The following is a 21,950-nucleotide window of genomic DNA, read 5'->3' as shown; positions in this document are numbered from 1 at the left end:
CATTTGTCATGCAGGACAGCACCGGCATGAAGCTTTGGAAGAAGCGGTGGTTTGTTCTTTCTGATCTGTGCCTCTTCTACTATCGGGGTAAGTTTGTTCAACCTTTCTATGTCTTAGAGATGTTTTCCAAAGAGGATATAATATCTTTTTTTTAAAAAAAAAGTCAAGATAGTTGCTTAAATAAATGTCTGCTTATTTATCTCTCTGGTTGGTGTGTGTGGGTAAACTTAGGTTGGTATGTTGCACACAGGCAGATCACGAGAAGGGAGGGCAGGAAAGGTCGCCTCAGTGCTTAGTTCTCGTGGCCCTTTCTTACACGCCCAGGGAAATGCTGATCGCCACTTTGAGATCAGGAAGCAGTTTTTCTCCAGGCCAGTACAACCAGGGATCCTGGAGGGGTTTTTTTGTCATCTTCTGGGCATGGAACAGGGATCACTGGGGGAAAAGCTCCCTCTAAGCTGTGGAGTGTTGTGAGCAAAAATTCTACTTTGTGAGCTACTGGCATTCAAGTTGTGAGCGAGCCATTTGGCTACTGCATAAATTAGTTGGCTCTGGAGCCATCCCTTCCTGAGCAAAGACAAAAAGGTGTGAGCAGGAGGATAACAAACTCTGAGCTAGTTCACACTAACTCAACTTAGAGCGAACACTGACTGGGTGTGTGTGTGTGTGGGGGGGTTCTTTCTGAATTCCCTGCATTGTGCAGGGGGGTTGGACTCGATGACCCTGGAGGTCCCTCCCAACTCTATTTCTGTGCACAGAAGACTCTGTAATCCAAAGACATGGACAGTTAGATATGTGTGCCCAGTAAGTCTCTTTCTCTCTCTCCCCCCCCCCCCCACAACCCTGTCTTTTAAATTTAGAGGAGGTTCAAAAACAACTTGAAGAGCAGTGCCAGAGTTATGGGGAGGAGGGATACACAGCACTTAAAAAAATGAGCATTGCCATGTTTACATCTTTCTGCGCCACTGAAAGAGGACACCTGATGCATTTTAAGAGAATTGTGTAAGAAATCAGATTGAATATGGCCAGAGGTTTCTTCCCTGCATTGATTCGTCTTGTTCTGCCCATTTTCCAAGGGTGTTTTACTACTACTGCTGTTATTTGCTAAAATGAGATTTCAGGCATAAAATAGTGACTTAACTGTGGGGAAACAGAATAAAGTGAACTAGAAAGTTCCCAGTAGCGCTGACGAAGAGAAACCTTTTTGATCAGAAATACCAGTGCCATCAGGAGGTCCTTTGGGGTCAGGCAGCAATTTTTCTCCAGGCCAGTTTGGAACAGCAGTCACAGAGGGTGCGGGGGGAGGTATTTGTGAATTTCCTGCATTGCGCTGGAGGTTGGGCTAGATGACCCCAGAGGTCCCTTCCAAACCTGTGATTCTAAGACTCTGTGAGGAAAGGCACCACTGGTGTGCTGGTTACACAGAGCCAAAGGTTTGCTCTGTGTTAAATTCTGTTGACGTTCCGGGAAATGATTCCTGTTTCCCCAGCCCCTCATATTTTATAACTGCATTAAGACTGGATCAAATGTATTTCCCGAGCTGGAAACATGCATCAGATTAACATATGTTTCAACACAGTGTGTTAAATATGCATGGCTTGGAGACAGTGTTCTCTTGCCATGTGATTTTTTCCCCACCAGCCAGCTGTGGTCTTTCCAAGCGAAAAACATTCCGAGCCCGGAGTCTCATAAGAGGATGATGATGGGCTCTTAGAAATCATAACAATTGGAAAACGTAATAAACATTAAGTTCGTGCAATTTGCCCTTTGTTAACTAATCCTTTTCGAGCACTCCGGTCCAATCTTTTCAAATGTGTTTTAATAGTTAGGGTGTCTAGACACTTATAAAGATGGTTTATTTCGTTCGGATTTATGAGGTTCGGTGTTAATGAGAAAAATCCCAAGGTCTGCATCACTTTGAATTGGTGTTATGTATTTAAGCTAGCCAGCCTAAAGCCAGGTCAAAATGGCAGTCTGCTTACATGAGATTAGGAAGAGTAAAAGCTGGGGGAAAGTACAGGAGAGGACAACCTCGATGATTAAGGGCTTGGACACCTTTCCTATGAGGAAAGGCTGAAGTGTCTGGTACTTTACAGTTCAGGAAAGAGAGGGCTAAGGGGGAACGTGGTAGAGGTTTATAAAATTATGTACTGGGTGGAGAGAGTTGACAAAGAGGATTTCTTTTCCCTCACCCAAAATTCTAGGGCCCGAGGGCATCCGATAAAGCTGATGGGCAGTAGATTCAGGATGAACAAAATCAAATAATTACTTAAACCAGAATAATAAAAAGTCCAGTAGCACCAGGGCTATTTTTGGGCAGGAACGCACAGGAACGGAGTTCCAGCTGGCTCCCAAGTTGGCCACACCCAGCAGGAACTCATTAGCATAATAGGTCACATTCAACAGCAGGAACTCATCAGGATTGGCTACATTAGGGGTGTGTGGCCTAACATGCAAAGGAGTTCCTGCTACAAAAAAAAGGCCCTGGGTTTTGACAACAAACAAGGTAAACAGAATAACAAGCAAAAGGTGGGTGTGGGTGGTTGTGGGTGGATAACCACACTTCTGGTAACATGGGGGTGCGTCCTAATGTGCTAATGAGCTGTGCTGGCAGGGGTGTGGCCTAATATGCTAATGAGTGTCTGCTGTTGGGTGTGGCCTATTATGCTAATGAGAAAGTGCTGCACCGTTAAGACTAACAAACTTTATTGTAGCGTAAGCTTTCGAGAAACACAGCTCTTTTATGTCAAAGGCATCTGATGAAGAACTCGTGGGCACTCCATGAAACTGCAGAGCGGTCGGGTTAGAACGGATAAAAGGAAGTACTTCTTCACCCAAAGAGTGATTAACACATGGAATTCACTGCCACAGGAAGTGGTGGGTGCTACAAGCATGGACGGCTTCAAAAGGGAATTAGATAAGCATATGGAGCAGAGGTCCATCAGTGGCTATTAGCCACAAGGTATAGCTAGGGGCTCTGGGGCAAGTGATGCTCTGTCTTCTTGGTGCTTGGGGGGGGGGGGTCAACAGTGGGAGGGCTTCTAATGTCCTGGCCCCACTGCTGGACCTCCTGATGGCACTGGTATTTCTGGCCACTGTGTGACACAGAGTGTTGGACTGGATGGGCCTTTGGCCTGATCCAACATTGGCGTCTCTTATGTTCTTATGTTCTTAAGAGAGCTGTGTTTCTCAAAAGCTTACGCTACATTACAGTTTGTCAGTCTTAAAGGTACTACTGGACTTTTTTACCATTTCGCAGCAACAGACTAACACGGCTAAACTCCTCTGGATCTATTATTTCAACCAGTTATTTAGTTAAAACATTTCTTGGCTGCCTTTCTCTGTTGCAGTACTCAAGGCGGCCTACAGCATAAATTAAACATTATCAACACATAATAGAAATTCTAAAACTTGTGAAAAGTGGGTTTAAAAATTGCAGTCAGGACTGCCAATAGTAAAATCTCAATTAATCAAATGTAGTCCTGAATAAATCTGGTCTTCAGCTGCCTCCCGAGGATCAACAGTAAGGGGCCAGGCATCCATCCTCGGGGAGGAGGAGGAGGGGGAGGAGATTGGATTTATACCCTGCCCTTCACTCGGAGTCTCAGAGCGGCTTACAGATTCCTTTCCCTTCCCCTCCCCAGAGCAGACACCCTGTGAGGCAGGTGAGACTGAGAGAGCTCTGACAGAATTGTCCTTGAGAGAACAGCTCTGACCAAGAACAATGGCTTGCCCAAGGTCGTCCAGCAGCTGCGATTGGAGGAGTGGGGAATCAAACCTGGTTCTCTCAGATTAGAGTCCGTGCACTTAGCCACTACACCAAACTGGTTGTTCCATAGCTGTGGGGCTGCCACAGAAAAGGCCCTCTCTCCTGTAGCCACCAAACAAGTGTCATCAATCGGTGGGACGGTCAGGCCACCTCCCTGTGATCTTGATTCTCAGACAGGAGTGTATGGGAGAAGGCGGTCTGTCAGGTACTTTGGTCCCAAGCCATGTGGGGCTTGAAAGAACAGAAACAACACCTTGAACTGGGCTCAAGAGTGGATCAGTAGCCAGTGTAATTACTGTAGTATTGGGGACATATACTCCCGATAGCCAGCCCCAGCCCTGTAGTCAAGATTGTGTGGCTTCTGGGGCAAAAAGTTTTCTGGTGGGGCTAAAGATTAAGAACCCAAAGCTACTTACGGTCAAGGCTATTTTGGGGCAGGAACGCACAGGAACGGAGTTCCGGCTGGCTCCTGAGTTGGCCACACCCAGCACGAACTCATTAGCATAACAGGCCACACCCAACAGCAGAAACTCATTAGGATTGGCTACATTAGGGGTGTGTGGCCTAACATGCAAAGGAGTTCCTGGTACAAAAAAAGGCCCTGGGTTTTGACAACAAGGTAAACGGAATAAGAAGCAAAAGGTGGGTGTGGCTGGATGGCCACACTTCTGGTAACATGGGGGTGTGGCCTAATATGCTAATGTGCTGTGCTGTCAAGGGTTTGGCCTAATATGCTAATGAGTGTCTGCTGTTGGGTGTGGCCTGTTATGCTAATGAGTTCCTACTGGGCTTTTTCTACAAAAAAAGCCCTGCTTACGGTTGTTTCAGATGCACTGTGTATGTCTTCTGTTCTATAGCAATACTATATGACACTCTGCCCTGTACCATTCCAAACCATATGGAGAAAAAGACAATGAACATAAACAGTCTTAATTACTGGAGATGTTTAAAAATATTTTTTTTAGAAAATTCAGAAGGAAATCTTGTGGGACTGGCCCTTTAAGGAAGGGGCGGGGGGGGGGCAATAGCCCCACTGTAGCTATGGCCTAGTTTGGCCCCAACCAGTAGTCCAGTCACAGCATTCTGCACTAGCTGCAGCTTCCAAACACTCTTCAAGAGTAGCCCCAAGTAGAGCACATTGCAGTCCAGTCTAGGTATAGCTGAGGAATGGATCGCTGTGGCTAGATCTGACTGAACTAGGAACAGACACAGCTGAAGTACCAGCAGGAGTTTGGCAAATGCACTACAAGCCACAGCAGCCACCTGGTTTTCTAAGGTGGCTGCTGTATCAAGCAGTACTCCTGCCCTGTGAACCTGGCTTTTCAAGGTCATGTATAGGTTACAGCTATGGGATGGGTGAGAAGGGGGGGGTTCCCTCTGTGTCCTCACCAAGGCATCACAAAATACCTGGAAACAAAGCTCCCTCTAAGGCAGGGGTGTCGAACTCATTTGTTATGAGGGCCAGATCTGACATAAATGAGACCTTGTTGGGCCAGGCCACGTGTGTCATAAAATGTAATGCCAGGTAGCAGAGATGTAAACTTTATAAAGGACACAAGCAGAAAGGGGTTTTTTTTAACTTAAAATAAAAACATGCTTAAAACATTAGCACTCTTGCAATATTTTGTTGATTTGTGTCTGATAATTGACACTTCTTGCTCTGAATTATTGCATCAAAATGTCTGTGCTGTTGCAATCTTGAGTATGCTGTTCAGGTGTGTATCTGTAAGCCGCAAACCTATGATGACGCAGCAGCAGCAGAACTGGGGGGGGGGGAAGCAGAAGACAGCCAGTTCCACTGTGGGCCTGATCGAGCCCCCGGGGCCGCATGTTTGACACCCCTGATCGAAGGTGTAGAGTCCTATGAGCAAAAGTTCTACTTTCTGAGCTACTGGCATTAAAACAGTGAGGGAGCGATTTGGCTACTCCATAAATTAGTTTGCTCTGGAGCCATCCTTCCTGCGAGAAGGCAAAAATGTGTGAGCCGGTGGCTAAAAAACTGTGCGCCAGCTCACACTGACTCAGCTTAGAGGGAATGCTGCCTGGAATACCCTTGTGGATCTCTTGGGAGTCCCAGCCCCCAGTTTGAGAAACGCTGGTTTAGATTAGAAAAGAGCAACAGTCCAATAGCGCCTTAAAGACTAACAAAATTTGTGCCAGAGTACGAGGTTTCGTGAGTCACTGCTCAGTTCTTTGGGTACTGACTCAAAAAAGCTCATCCCCTGCCACAAATCTTGTCATTCTTCACGATGCCCCTGGACTCTTGCTCTTTTCTGTTGCCACGGACAGACTAACGCAGCTACCCATCTTGATCCATCTGCTGCTTTAGACTGTAGCAGCAGCAGCATGTAGAATTTAGCAATAAATCTCAAATTGAGTTACACTTTTTGGAAGACGTCCAGCTCATCTTAGGGCTTATCGAGGTCACTTAAGTACCAAAGCACTCATGTTATAACCACATACAAATTCAGAAGTATTGTGTGTTTTTCCTACAACAGGAAGATTATAGGCTGTTGGGAAGCCAAACCACTGCTGAGTCAAAATTAGGGTAACTGTAGGACTGTAATTTTAGACATGGAGACTTTGGTTGAGCTAAAATTGTGCTATAATTAGGGAGGTGGCCAGATGGCGGGTTTGGTTTGACTTCTTAGAGGAAAAAGGCAGTTCAGATGTGTTTTCCCTGAGCTTGGCATGCCTTGATTCAAAATGGCATTTTTATGGGTTTTTTAGAAGGAAAACTTCTCGTTCTGTGCATCTAGAATATTAATCACAAAACAATACAAAGTTTTGTTTGTTTGGGTTGCTAATTCTCTTAATGCTTTCCACTTGATTAAATTATTGGTTTTAGGCTAGATAAGAAATATAGAAGCCAACTTGCTTAGATTGCATAAATAAATAAATCAGAGCTATTTATATACCCATCCGCTGGGAAGTAGTTGAAGCAGATGGGGTTAGATAACCAGATGTTCTAGTAATCATTTGCAAGCTTTAGAAATGGTTATTAGAGCAACCCAAGCATATTAACCCAAGTTGTTGGAATGCTTTTTTTAAAAGTACCCTTTCTCTCCCTTACGTTGTACACAATATGTTTCTTCATAAGTCTATTTGTGAATGTTGCTGACATGGTCAGACCTTTTTTATCGTCACGGAATCTAAGGGATAATCTGATTTGGAGAATGAACCAAGAGCGAAAGTCAACACAACCAGAGCTCTCCACTTGTGACGTAGACTTCGTTTGCCCTCTTCCTAAGAAAAACATAGGCTTCCTCATCTGTTCTGATTTCTTTTCCCGTCTCTCAAGGGTGCCAGGGTGGCATTCATAGTTCATCATCAATCTTCTGTGCAGGCATACATGGGGACTGTGTGTGAGCAGGCCTGCCATCAAATAGGTCTTTAAAGCTAAAAGCCTCCAGGGGGCGCTGTGCTTGTTCCAGTCCAGGGACCACATGCTCCTGGCACAGCAGTGCCCCCATACCCTCAGTTCTTCTTTTGCCACTGAAGAAGAAGGTCGTGTTTTTGAAGTCTCCAGCTACAGTTGAGAGGATTTCGTCAGACTTGTTGAAGCTACATTGACTTCTGGGTCCCTTCCATGGTTCAGAAGACCCTTTTCAAGCAGTGCCCTCGATGTGGAGCAAAGATGACCCAAACTGACAAACAGGACCTTCGTCCGTTCTGTTTGGGTGAAGGGCGCATAGTGTCTCCACATGTCAGGCCTGCCAACGCTTCACCCCTAAAGTGTGTCAAAACTTAAGGCAGCATTGTAAAAGAAAGCCCTTCAAGCCTCGGAGCCCTTGTCCAAGTCAGCCCTGGAGAAAGCTCCCAATTCCGTGTCTTCAGAATTGACATGGCTCCACCTCCTGGATCTGTGTCTCAGCGGATCCAATCTCGGTCACACTCCCCTTGGGCTCATTGTGCCTCTTCTGAGCCTCCAGCTAAGAGGGCTAAAGACAAGGATTTAATGTGAATAGATAAATAAATAAATGGAAGAGTGCAGATCGGCTCCCCAGCAGAATGCTCCCACCTGCATTCCTGAGCCAACACCGACTTTGCAGGAGAACCCCAGGCCCCATCTCTGGGTCTGAGAACTTCATCTGTTTCTATCTCCAGTGGGGATACTTGCTTACCACATGGCCAGGTTCTGCCTGAGTCTGATCTGGAACAAATGGCCAGAGTTCTGTGGTCTCAGCCCCAGCTGCTTATGCAGTGGTTTTCACATCCCTACATGATGTCTCCGGAATACTTGGAGGAATGGGGTGACAACTTCACAAGCCCCAGGGATGCGAATTTGTATTTCTACCTCCATCGGGTATCGTCGTATCTGCCTTCAGCCACCATCTCTCACAGGCCAGGTTCTCCTATTCCAGCAGCGAGAGGAGAAGAAACAGCGATTGAATCCAATGGATCTGACACAACTTTGGATCTCAGCCCAGACAAGAGGGTAGGCGAGCCATCTCCAGCATCTCCCATAGAGAATCTCTGAATGTTTGGAGAACAAATTATTCGTATGGCCCAGTCTCTCAAGATAGAAGTCATTACCTCGAAGCACAAACCCAAAGATAAGATTCTGAGTCGCCTCTATTCAGAGTCTCTCAGGATTATTGCTTTCACGGTGTCGGAGGACCTCACATGGGAACTGTGGGAAAGAAAACCCTGCATCTCTCCAGCCAACCTCCAGAAGAGTAGAACATTTTTCTAAGATCGAGAAGGAGCCATTTAACTGTCAGACAACTCATCCCCCTCCATCCTCCTTGGTTACGGAGGAGATGCAGCTGAAGGGCTGTCAGGCCTACCACTCCGCTCCCACAGATAGGGAAGGGAGAAAACTGGATGTCCTGGCTTGAAAATTATACCCTTCAAGTAGCTCTAGGTTTCAAAATTGCTCACTATGAAACCATTATAGCTAGTTATCAGCTCTTCTTATGGGAGAGGATTCTTCCTGGAACTCCTGCCAGAAGAGCAGCATCCCCTCACTAAAGTTCGGAAAACAAAGGCCGTTAAACTTTTGAAGTAGCAAATTAATGCAAGACAGCATTCTGTAGATTCGGCTGCACGGGCCATGGTGAGCTCCATCATACTCAGGCACCACGCATGGTTAAGATCGATGGCCTTGCCTACAGAGACCAGGCTTAAAGTTGAGGACTTACCTTTCGAAGGTTCCAATCTCTTCTCTTCCAAGACAGATGAGATACTTTCCCGGATAAAGAAGAACAAGCAGACAGATAAGTCCCCAAGAGTCTCACATTCGTCCACATCCCAATTTAAGCAGAGGTCCTTTGTGAGACAGCCCTGGCATCCGGATCAAAGGGACTACCGCTTTTCTGGCCCCTCAGAGTCTCAGTATCCTACCCCAAAGCCTTTTACCCCACAACAGGATATGCTAATGAGTGGTGCAATCAGGGGTGTGACAACAGGATTACCATAGGAGTAAGAGTTCCAATCGACTTAGGCAGGGCTTTTTTGTAGAAAAAGTCCAGCAGGAACTCATTAGCATAATAGGCCACACCCAGCAGCAGGAACTCATTAGCATATTAGGTCACACCCCTGATTGCACCACTCATTAGCATATTAGGCCGCACCCCCATGTTACCAGAAGTGTGGTCATCCAGCCACACCCACCCTTTGCTTCTTATTCTGTTTACCTTGTTTGTGGTTAAAACCCAGGGCTGTTTTGGAGCAGGAACTCCTTTGCATGTTAGGCCACACACCCCTAATGTAGCCAATTCTAATGAGTTTCTGCTGCTGGGTGTGGCCTGATATGCTAATGAGTTCCTGCTGGGTGTGGCAAACTTGGGAGCCAGCCGGAACTCCATTCCTGTGCTTTCCTGCCCCAAAATAGCCCTGGACTTAGGTCAAATCACCAACCGCCCTCTTGCAGAGAGGCAACTTCATCCCAGAAGTCATCCTTCTGACTAGGATCGTTGCCAGCCCCTGTTAAGTTCGGGAATAGGCTGGCTCAGTTTGCTACAGCCTGGGAGGCTGTTACCTCCAACGAGTGGGTTTTGTTCGTAGTCAAATTTGGTTACATATTAAGAAGAAGAGGAGGAAGGAGGAGGAGGAGGAGGAGGAGATTGGATTTATACCCCGCCCTTCACTCGAAGTCTCAGAGTGGCTTACAAACTCCCATCCCTTCCCCTCTCCAGAACAGACACCCTGTGAGGTAGGTGGGGATGAGAGAGCTCTTTCCAGAACTGTCCTTGAGAGAACAGCTCTGACAGAACTATGGCTTGCCCAAGGACATCCAGCAGCTGCAAGTGGAGGAGTGGGGAATCAAATCCAGTTCTCCCAGATTAGAGTCCGCGCTCTTAACCGCTACAACAAACTATTCTTCCATGCTCTTTACCTGTAAGAGGGTCCAACCAAGCAGCTTTGGGTTGACAAGGGCACCTTGGAGGAGGTTACAGTGTCTCAGGCACCCGGGGGTCTCTTCTCTCATATGTTCCTAGTAGGTAAGAAAAGTAGGGGGGTTAGCCGCATTTTAGACCTCAGAATATGTTTTTCTTCATTTTTCAAAGTTCCACATAGTGTCCATTTTTTCAGTTTTACAATTATTAAAATTTAATTGTTGGTTCATTGTCACTGATTTGAAGGATGCCTATTTTCATGTTTCAATCCACCCTCAACATCAAAAGTTCTTACGTTTCTCATGTGGGGAACGAGTTTTTCAGTACACTGTCCTACCCTTTGGTCTAGCCACTGCACCCAGGATAAGAACATAAGAGAAGCCAATGTTGGATCTAGGCCAATGGCCCATCCAGTCCAACACTCTGTGTCACACAGGGGCCAAAAACACCAGGTGCCATCAGGAGGTCCATCAGTGGGGCCAGGACACTAGAAGCCCTCCCACTGTTGCCCCCCCCCAAGTACCAAAAATACAGAGCATCACTTGCCCCAACCTGTGAGTTCCTATTTATACCTTGTGGATAATAGCCACTGATGGACCTCTGCTCCATATGTTTACCCAGTTTCCTCTTGAAGATATTCTCTTAAGTGTTTAACCCCAGTTATTGCATGTGGTCCCTGGACGGGAACAAGCTTCTGACTCTGGCGTACAGCACCCCCTGGAGGCTTTTAGCTGTAAAGACCTATCCGATGGCTGCTCATGCTTGGTCTCCATGTGTGCCTGCACAGAAGATACTCGATGAACAATAGTGCAACTTTGTTTGCATCAACCCTACAAAATAAGTTAGGCTCAGAATGGGGCCATCCCATGGTCACCCAGCAAAGTGCCATGGCCAAACTGAATTTGATCTCTGATCTCCTCAGTCTTAACACAAGACGCTGAAGGCTAATAGCACCCAGGCACACAAATAATGTTTTTGTTTGGGGGGTGACCATGGGATGCAGAAAAGTTAAAAGTGTGCTGAGAGCAACCATGTTTTGCCCTAATCCTCCCCATCTCATCCAACCCATATCTTGTATTAAAAGCTAGCTGCTTGGGGAACTTTGAGCATGAAGAAGAGGAGGAGGATGGATGGATGGATTTATACCCCACCCTTCACTTCCCGAAGGAGTCTCAGAGCAGTTTACAATCTCCTTTCCCTTCCCCTCCCCACTACAGACACCCTGTGAGGTAGGTGGGGCTGAGAGAGCTCTGACAGAAACTGCTCTTTTTCAAGAAGAAGAGACAGAAGTGATGGGATTTATACTCCGCCCTTCACTACCCAAAGGAGTCTCAGAGTAGCTTACAAACTCCTTTCCCTTCCCCTCCCCACAACAGACACCCTGTGAGGCAGGTGGGGCTGAGAGAGCTCTGACAGAAACTGCTCTTTTTCAAGGACAGCTCTTATCAGAACTACAGCTTGCCCAGGGTCACACCAGCAGCTGCATGTGGAGGAGTGGGGAATCAAACCCAGTTCTCCAAGATCAGAGTCCATGCTCCTAACCACTACACCAGACTGGCTCTCTGTAGCACAACAGAATCTCACCCGTCTTTCTTTCTCCCTTTTGATCAAGCAGCATTAACTGAAACCACATTTTCGTGCTTATTCTTGCCTGGTGCAAGATTTTCTGCAGGTACAGCTCTGAAATATCAGAAGTGGAAAGGTAGAAAATAATTGTCGCTGTGTGAACTGGGGACCTGGCTTTGATGGCCCAGGCTAGACCGATCCCGTCCGATCTCAGAAGCTAAGCAGGGCCGGCCCTGCTTAGTACTGGGATAGGAGACCACCAGGGAGGCCAGAGGTTGCTACGCAGAGGCAGGCCATGGCAAACCACCTCTGAATGCCTCTTGCTTTGAAAACCCTACGGGGTCACCGTAAGTGAGCTGCGACTTGAGGGCAAATTCCCACACCAACACCTGAACTGGACCGTTGCCAATTTCGGGTTTGTTCCCTAGTCTTGGCAGAGACCCACCATGGTCGTGTTCAGAACCTCCCATTTTTAGCATTCTTCTATTATTCCTGCTGGAGCATAAAAAGGCTGACTTTGCTTTTTTGTCAACAGCAGTAGGGCATTCAAATTCTAATTGAATAAGTGTTATAATTGAAGGCCTGGAATAAAAGTGTTGTTTTTTTTAATCCTCGTTTTCTGCATACAAATAAAAAATAGATGCAGGAATCGAAGAGATCCGTGGACAAAAGCTCCCGAGATGGGATTTTTAATTAAATAGTAGTATGAATAAATTCAGTGTAAATGTAATAGAATGTACTGCGGAGGGGATCTTTGTCACATACACTAAACCGGGGGGCTGTGATTGATTTGGGATAGCAGCTGACTGAAGGTTTTGTGCTAGGTTAGAGGAATCTAGGTTGCCCCCGCCGTAATATCTTTTCCCCACTTCCCCAAACAAATACTCTTGCAGTAATCCTGATAACAACTCTGACCTGGATAGCCCAGGCTAGCCCGCTCTCATCGGATCCCGGAAGCTAAGCAGGGCCTGCCGTGGCTCATATTTGGATGGGAGACCTCCATTTAGATCGAGGGTTGCTACACAGAGGCAGGCAATGGCAAACCACCTCCATTCCATCTCTTGAGGAATGGAGCCAGTTTGGTGTAGTGGTTAAGAACGGTGGGCTCTAATCCAGAGAACTGGGTTTGATTCCCCACTCCTCCACATGCAGCCAGCTGGGTGACCTTGAGTCAGTCACAGTTCTCTGAAGAGCAGTTTCTCTCAGAGCTCTCTCAGCCCCACCTACCTCACAGGGTGTCTGCTGTGGGGAAGGGAAGGGAAGGAGAAAGTAAGCCACTCTGAGTGAAGGGCGGGGTATAAATCCAACTACTTGTCGTGGGTCCTGGCTCTGCTGAGGCTGACTACTGCTCAGATGAGGAAGAGGCAGGGAGCAGCCCAGCCTCCTCTGGAGTCATCCCAGAAGACGAACCCTCAACAGGACCTGAGGAGGAAGAGTCCCCGGCAGCTGCACAGGAGGTGCAGCCAGAAGGAGAGACCGATCCTGAGCCTGGTCCAGCGCCCCCAGATGCAGACACCCGGCGCCAGACTCCCCAAGGCCTAGTTCTCCTGAGTGCCCCAGACGTAGGGCACACGCCAGAGGCTGACTATGCAGGAGCGAAGGAGGAGTACCAGGCTGCAGCTCCTGCAAAGGAAACGGGAGGAGCTGTAAGCCTTTGTAGACTCAACTCCCAGGGAAGGGAGGACCTGTTCAAAAGCACTCCTTGCACCTGCTCCAGCGCAGCAGCAACTCTGCCTACTCAGACCTGCTTCTGTGTGCGTAGCAGCCACTCCTTGTCCTTGAAACTTGCAACCTTGAATTGACTTCCTGGCTATCCGACCTTTGGCTCTGTGGCTTACCTGGATTCCGGACCGTGTTTTCCAGTGTGTAGTCTCTATGGCAACCAGCCAAGACAGCACACGACTCTTCTACTTTCTCTTCCTCCTCCTCCTCTTCCTTCTTGCCTTGGAAGCCCTGTGGGTTTACCGTAACTCAGCTGTGACTTGACAGCACTTTTCCTCCACCAGTCCTTACAACCACTTTGCAAAATACATCAATGTTTTCCCCTTTATTGTTGATGCAGGGTTACCGAAGATCGCCTTTGAGTTTGTGGCAGAGGGGGGATTGGAACCAAGGGACTGGCAGCTCCCAATGCCTTCAGAGAAGCAGCTTAACCACATTTCAGTTAAAATGTGCACAGTCTGTTGCTGAGCTTGTGCCCATGCCGTGCCCTGCCCTTCTCACCCAGACTGTAGCGAAGGCATCCCAGCTAGAAATTAACTTGGGCTGCTCATTACGTGCCACAGCAGAGGCGCGTGGGGTAACCCCTGCCCTTCCATTAACCAGGATTCTAAGCGTGGATTAACCTCTGGTTTAGAATCCTGATTAGCGGAAGAGAAAGCCACGTGCACCCATTTGGATGTCACTAGTAGTTGAAATAGTAGCTCCCAGCAGGGAGTCCTTCACTGCACCCCAGGGGAGGGAGGTAGAAATGAGGAATGTGCGTGAGCCACAAATAGGTTTGTGCGCACTTGCGGCTCGCTGAATACAGCCTCAGTCATGAAACCTCACTGAGCTCAGTTGCTCCTCCTAGGTAGACGAGAAGAAGAAGAGATTGGATGTATACCCTGTCCTTCACTACCCAAAAGAGTCTCAGAACGATTTACAGTCTCCTTCCCCTCCTCCCAACAGACACCCTGTGAGGTAGGTGGGGCTGAGAGAGCTCTCTTGAGAACTGCCCTTGAGAGAACAGCTCTGAAAGAACTTGTAACTGACTCAAGGTCACCCAGCAGCTGCATGTGGAGGAATGGGAAATCAAACCCCAGTTCTTCCAGATTAGAGTCTGCGCTCTTAACCACTACACCAAACTGGCTCTCCTCCTATGTATTCATGGCACCTTTGTCCACTCTCCCACTAAAACAGCAACCAGGAAGCTGTTAAGTAAAGGCCAGACATTTAAGGATTTTGTGTGTCTGTCCGTCCGTCCAAAAGTAAAAGAATCAAACACTGTTTTCAGATAGCGCACTCCACTCCTGGTCTCTCAGGCGATCTGATTTATAGTCTGCATGTTTATGTGCCCGTACACAACGTATCTTCATATGGACATCACGGAATGCGGAAGGGAGCTGTATTCCATCGGCATCAAAGAACATGCTCCAGATAGCCACCCTTGGCTTGTCGATCCGGCACATGAATCTGCCCTCCACACTTTTGGTTACTTGCAGCATTGACCTCATCTGCCGCAAAGCGGGGATCAACCTTTTGCGCGGCACACGGTTAAGTGGTAGGTGGATGACAAGGCTTTCTGGTACTTGCTGCACTTCCTGCGGAGAGCATTTGGCAGTAACCGCAGTTAATTTGTAGACATCTGACCGACATCGCTTCCGGGCATCAAAACGCGCATGGGGGACTGCCACGTTTGAGTAACTCGCAAGATGTATTGCTCCTAGCGCTGAGTAATATCCATTCTGGTTCTGCAAAACAGCAGCTGCGTGTCCTGCAAGGCTTTTTCCGGTACTTTCAAATGCTTGGGGATGGATGCGAGTGTTAATGGCCGTAAATTTTCCTCTGAGATTTCAGTGTTTGTTCCTCTCTTGTGCCTGACTTAATTTAGTAATTGTGGAGATGCCCGGTTATCAAGAGACATAATATTTGTGTTGACTTTGAAAGCTCAGGTTGCTTTGCAGTTTGCATGGAATAAGCAACATGAGGTATACTCAAGGTGAGAATTTCCTCACCTCGACAAGTGACTTGGCTTGGGATGGTGTAGACATAATGCTGGTACCATGCAAACCATAAGAGAGCCAGTGTGGCATAGTGGATAGAGTGTCACACTAGGCTCCTTGGAGACCCGAGTTCGAATCCCCACTTCTGCCATGCAAACTCGCCGGGTGACCTTGGCCCGTCACACGCTGTCAGCCTGGCCTACCTCACAGGGGTGTTGTAGGAGAACGGAAGAGGGGAGAAGGGTGTTCTAAGCCACTCTAAGTCCCAACTGGGGAGAAAAGCAGAAAATAAATAAACACTGCAGTGCATGGATTCATGCAAATTCATGCAAAATTCATGCAAATCATCCGTCAGCCTTAGGGGAGTGTGTTTACTGCCCCCCTTCCCTTGTTTCAGACTGTGTTTTATTGTTGCACATACACTGCTCAAAGCTAACTGCAGTTCCTCTACCAATGCAGATTTGTAGCAATGCAGCCTGTGTTTGCAAACTCTAATTACAGGAGAACTTGTTTAGAACTTGCTAATATCCATCTCTGGCATAAGTCGCATTAAGGCACAGCTGCAGGTTGGTGATGTTCCGGTTGTACTATTTGTCTTGAAGAGCCAATCCTTGTGACTGGTTGGTTGATAACCTGTTAACATCTCCTTTTTTTGGGGGGGGGGGGTAAGGTGCTCAAGGAGAAGGTGGTAATATAACCAGGGGTCATTCCGTAGAAAAAGAGGTGCAGGAGCTCATTAGCATAACTCACTAGCATAACTTATTTGCATATGCCACACCCCCTGGCATCACCGGAAGTGTGTCAGAAGACAACACCCACCGCTCAGACGCCACTGGACTGTTTTAGATTGCTAGCTATTGGGGGGGGACATGGAGATCTGTCCTCACAGAGGAGGGAGAGCTTGCACCTGAGTAAAACTTGGTCTTAAAGGTGCCTCGCGTCTGGGCTGCGGCGTCGGGTGTTCGGCCTCTGCAACTTACCTGGCTGCTTCTTGCTCTGACTGAGGGCTGCTGGGAGCAGGGGGCGGGGCTCCGCTCCTGTGCGCTCCTGCAAGAAATGACCCCTGAGTATAACTCTGGGCATTTAACAGTGAGACTCAGGGCTTTTTTTTTCTAGGAGGACATGCCGGAACAGAGTTCCGGAATCTCTTCAACAAAGTTATTTTTAAAAACGTTTAAAAGTTCATGAGTTTTCAGTATACAGATTGAAAACTTCATTTCCCCCTTGAGAGTTCTGGCACCTCTTTTTCCATTAAAAAAACAAACAAAAAAGCCCCAATGAGACTCATTAGCTAGGCCCATTTTAAGTCTGCCTTACGATCTGGTTTTGTGCAAGGCGGATCGTTTGATTGCCCTGATGGATATAGCTTGCTGAAAGAGAGGGGACAACGGAAGCATATCCTTGTTGGTTCTCCTGAACGTCTTTGTAACTTCCAGGATCATATACCTCCAGGACCAACTGGCTCTGTTCAGGGGTCATTTCGTAGAAAAAGATGTGCAGGAGCTCATTAGCATAACTTATTAGCATAACTTGTTTGCATATGCCACACCCCCTGACATCACTGTAAGTGTGTCAGAAGGCAACACCCACCGCTCAGGCTTCACTGGACAGTTTTGGATTGCTAGCTATTGGGGGGGAGAATGCGCAGATCTGTCCTCGCAGAGGAGGGAGAGCTTGCACCTGAGTAAAACTTGGTCATAAAGGTGCCACTGGACTGTTTTGGTCCGGGGGGCTGGGGGGGGGGTTCTGCAACTTACCTGGCTGCTTCTTGCTCTGACTGAGGACCGCTGGGAGCAGGGGGCGGGGCTTGTTGCATGTGCCTGATGGATGTGCCTGGGCTCCTTACTGCCGGAGCTCCGCTCCTGTGCGCTCCCGCAGGAAATGAGCCCTGGCTCTGCTTCTTTGGTTGCATTCCTATCTGGCTTAGCTTCAAACACTGATGCTGGGGAACCTCTGCTGCAGGGCTTTTTTTTTGGGGGGGGAGGTGCTGGAACTCTTGAGGGAGAGGAATTTTCCAATCCGTACACTGAAAACTTTTAAAACATTTTTAAAAGACTTTTGTCGAAGAGGTTCCCAAACTCTGTTCTGGTGCATTCCCCCAGAAAAAAAGGCCCTTCGTCTTACAAGGTACCCTTGTCTCCCCCTGTGCTGGAACCCCTGGGCAAAGTCCTATGGAGAGAGATGCTGTTAGCTTGCTGCTACTCATCTTCATCAGTTAGGCGTGACTCTCTATGTCCTGAGCATGGTGTCTGGAGGAAGAAATAGACTGAGTGAATGGAAATAAGGACACTGTGGTGTTGGTTGGAAGCCGTACCAGTCAAGTAGAAGAAGAGAAGAAGAGATTGGATTTAAACCCTGCCCTTCACTCGGAGTCTCAGAGCGGCTTACAAACTCCTTTCCCTTCCCCTCCCCTCAACAGACACCCTGTGAGGTGGGTGGGGCTGAGAGAGCTCTGAGAGAAACTGCTCTTTTTCAAGGACAGCTGTGCCAGAACTACGGCTTGCCCAAGGTCATCCAGCAGGTGCAAGTGGAGGAGTGCGGAATCAAACCTGGTTCTCCCAGATTAGAGTCCATGCACTTAACCAGTACACCAAACTGACTCAAGGAATTGGGATTCGGCAGATTTTGAACTGGGGTTCTGCGCTTCCAGCTTGGAGCTGCAGGCATGTGGGGCCTTTCATTGGCCTTATTGGAGTTACCCTTCCTCAAGGAGTATGATCTGGCTATTGTTGTCCATGCATTGGTCACTTCCAAATCATATTACTAAAGAATACTTCAGTGTGCTTTATGCGGGGCTCCCTTTCTAAGATGGTCTGGAGACTCCGCTTAGTTAAAAGTGCAGCAGCGAGGCTGCAAAAGGAAGGGGCAACTCTGTGGTGCCTTTTATATGGAACGCCCTTCTAGAAACCCACTGACAAAAACAAAGCGCACCATTGAGAGAATGGATTGCGGACGTCTCTTGTCGGCCGAGAGAGTTTCGATTCTACTTCTTCAGAGCCAATATATTCTTATGGAACCACACAGTTTACCTATTTTGCATGCCTTATCATACTCCCGCATGGGCTTGTTACACTCCTTGCCGTAAGCCTGTTTTCTCAGCCTCCCTGCAGACCTGAAAGATTGGAAATTAAGAAACAACAAAGAACATTACAGTGTTTTCTAGGACTGTATACAGCCCATTTCCTGGTCTCGCTTTAGAGAGGTTTCTTCGTACTTGTGTATTTGTTTCATAGCCTTTGTGCTTAAATAAGCAATAAGTATATGTGGATCATACTAAAAGATTTACAGTTTAATCTCCACGCATGATTTTCTCATTTATTATGTTTGAGACATATGCCTTTAAGTGGAACTTTAGTGCTATTTGACCTTGAGGAGAAGGAGGAGATTAGATTTATACCCCGCCCTTCATTCGGAGTCTCAGAGCAGCTTACAAACTCCTTTCCCCTCCCCTCCCCACAATAGACACCCTGTGAGGTAGGTGGGGCTGAGAGAGGTCTTCTGAGAATTGTCCTTGAGAGAACAGCTCTGACAAAACTATGGCTTGCCCAAGGTCATCCAGCAGTTGCAAGTGGAGGAGTGGGGAATCAAACTCATTCTCCCAGATTAGAGTCTGTGCACTTAACCACTACACAAAACTGGCTCTCCATTCTCTCCACAGTGTATTTTGTTTTTGTCAGTGTACTTAGTATCTCCGTGGTCCCGTTGTATTTAGTGTCTTCTAGTAACCCACTGCTGGCACTCAACTTAAAGTCTTTCAGCACCAGACAAAAGACCTTCGTGATTGCCCAAGCGCTTGCAGAGCTGTGTGTATAGTATTGTGTTTGTCATTTTTGCTGTCGTCCTCACTGCCTGTGCTGATTCTTGTTGTTGCTACTACTGCTAGTGTTATATATTTTACTTGTGTGGGGAAAAATTATTCTGCCTTTCCATGACCCTGCCTAAGGCGGCGTGTGAAATAAAACATTTAAAAGATATTAATTAACAACCAGCATTAAAGACCCAGCCAATGCGAGACTTTAAACTATTTTATCTTCCGTTGGTCTTTTTGTCTGTGCTAGGTTATTATTTGTTAAACTGATGTCGGTTTTATAGTGAGTTTTTCCTGTTTTGTATATTGATTGATTGATTGATTGATTTATACCCCACCCTCCCTGCCAAAGCAGGCTCAGGGACCTTCCTTCATTTTCTTCTTTTAAAAAAACAGTTTTTGCCATGTAAAAATACAAATAGACAGCTTCCATGTTCTAAATGGCAGCACAGAAAAGAGGAGGAAGCATTCCAGCCTGATGCTGACTCCTAACCAGTGCTCCCTCTAAGCTGAGTTGGTGTGAGCTAGCTCACAGTTCTTTAGCCTCCGGCTCACACATTTTTGTCTTGGCTCCGGAAGGACGGCTCCAGAGCAAACTAATTTATGCAGCAGCCAAATCGCTCACTCACAGCTTTCATGCCCGTAGCTCACAAAGTAGAATTTTTGCTCACCAGACTTCACAGCTTAGAGGGAGCACTGCTCCTTACTGGTAAACCTTGGCTTTTAAGGAGCCGGTGTCACCCCTGCATCGAGCCCTGCGGTTCCTTGGTTTTGGATCTGCTCTGGACTCCCATCTGCCTCTTCCTCCTACCCTCTCCGTTCCCAGGGGTGGCGCTGGCAGCCAGCAATGTTCTCTTTCAGATCTTTCTCCTCCCCAGGGCAGATGTCCTGTTTACACTTGCAGGTGCCCTTGGGCGTAGCGAGAACCAAACGAATTGTGTTAAATCTCCGATTCTTTGCACTCCTGCGCTGAAATCCCGCACCTACCCCCCAAGGGGGGTGGTGTTGGGGGGGGGGGGGGAGATGTAATTTATAATTGCTGTTAGCATTTCTGCTGCATTTCTGTGTACTGGTCCTTCCTTACACGCACGCAATTTCACAGGGACCTGCACAGGATTGTTGAATTGTGCCCAGAAACCTCAAACGTGTTATGTTTCTTATAGTCTGAGCCTTTCTTGCATTTCCCATATGGTTCGGCTACCTTCGGATGCCGCTTGAATCAAAGTGTCAGGTTTGAAATATATTAGAACAACTGTGCTGGAGGAACTAATTAGAGGCATCGTAGCAAGAAAGCTGGAAGATAAACGCTGCCGTGTTCGACCAGTGTAGTATTTCACCTGCTGCTTGGACAGTCCCATTTCCTCCTCACTCACCCCCAGCATTAGAATGCCGAAAGGCCCGCGTACATTACAGTTTTTGCACCCCAAACAACTGTGCTAGGCTTGAGAATTGCTTGCACTCCCTATAACCCAGATGAAATATGCTTGGGCATTAATGACATGGCCCTTTTTTATGATCGTCTGCCTCACAGGGTGTATGCTGTCTCAGGAGAAACGGCATCATTTTATTTTGTTGTCGCCATTAAAGGCAGATGTAAAGGGATGCCACCTGAATATTCAGTATCCCTGTGTGTTCGGGGCCAGGCATCTATTGCCTGGTGGAGATTGCAATGCTCACACGGGGGTGTTCGGCAGGGACGTGAACTGCAAATTGCACCTGCACTTTCGTGCACTGCAGAGTGCCTTTCCCGAAGAGGCATTAGCCACTCCACAGCGAATGCCGCCTCGAGGTAGAGTCAAAACAGGATTAAAGTCCTCCTTTTCCCATTCCAGTGATGGACTGTAATACCCAGTTTTAATTCAGTTGTTCTGGAGGCAGATGAAATACTCCGTAATATTTGCTGCTTAGAATAGTTTTTGCTGGTCAGGGGATGCAGTTGATAATGCTGTCACTGTCTGCTGGGATACCTCCTGCAGGGTTTGCAAGAAGAGAATCCCAGAGAGTCTTGAGTTCCCAGAGGCTGTTGATGTTCTTTTATGGTGCAAGTTCTTGGGATAGTCAGTGAGGCTTGGTTTCAGAGGGCAGCCGTGTTGGTCTACAGTGGAAGAGCTGGGTTCAAGTCCAGTAGCACCTTCGAGATCCACACGATTTTCAGGGTTTGAACCCCAAAAATCATGTTGTTCTCTAAGGTTCTACTGGACTTGAACTTAGAATGTACATAGCACATCTGATTGCTCCAGGTGCATCATGTTGGTCTCTGAGGTTCTACTGGACTTGAACTTAGAATATATGTAGCACATCTGTTTGCTCCAGGCAGATCATGTTGGTCTCTAAGATGCTACTGGACTTGAACTTAGAATATATATAGCACATCTGATTGCTCCAGGCAGATCATGTTGGTCTCTAAGATGCTACTGGACTTGAACTTAGAATATATATAGCACATCTGATTGCTCCAGGCAGATCATGTTGGTCTCTAAGATGCTACTGGACTTGAACTTAGAATATATATAGCACATCTGATTGCTCCAGGCAGATCATGTTGGTCTCTAAGATGCTACTGGACTTGAACTTAGAATATATATAGCACATCTGATTGCTCCAGGCAGATCATGTTGGTCTCTAAGATGCTACTGGACTTGAACTTAGAATATATATAGCACATCTGATTGCTCCAGGCAGATCATGTTGGTCTCTAAGATGCTACTGGACTTGAACTTAGAATATATATAGCACATCTGATTGCTCCAGGCAGATCATGT

At 47.2% G+C, this 21,950-nt stretch overlaps 1 protein-coding gene across 1 annotated transcript in view; it reads left to right on the top strand.

Annotated features, from left to right (window-relative positions):
• PLEKHA5 (pleckstrin homology domain containing A5) overlaps positions 1-21,950 on the top strand; it is a 357,622-nt gene that overhangs the window by 247,935 nt on the left and 87,737 nt on the right. Inside the window, exon 7 of the mRNA XM_015421329.1 lies at positions 15-87. Within this exon, the coding sequence (XP_015276815.1) occupies positions 15-87 (73 nt within the window). The remainder of the gene's footprint in view (positions 1-14; positions 88-21,950) is intronic.

The sequence above is a fragment of the Gekko japonicus genome, unplaced genomic scaffold (assembly GCF_001447785.1).
Source record: "Gekko japonicus isolate JY-2015 unplaced genomic scaffold, Gekko_japonicus_V1.1 scaffold473, whole genome shotgun sequence".
Lineage (NCBI taxonomy): Eukaryota > Metazoa > Chordata > Lepidosauria > Squamata > Gekkonidae > Gekko > Gekko japonicus.
Note: the sequence above shows the minus strand (reverse complement) of the source record. Positions and strands in the feature narration are given on the sequence as shown.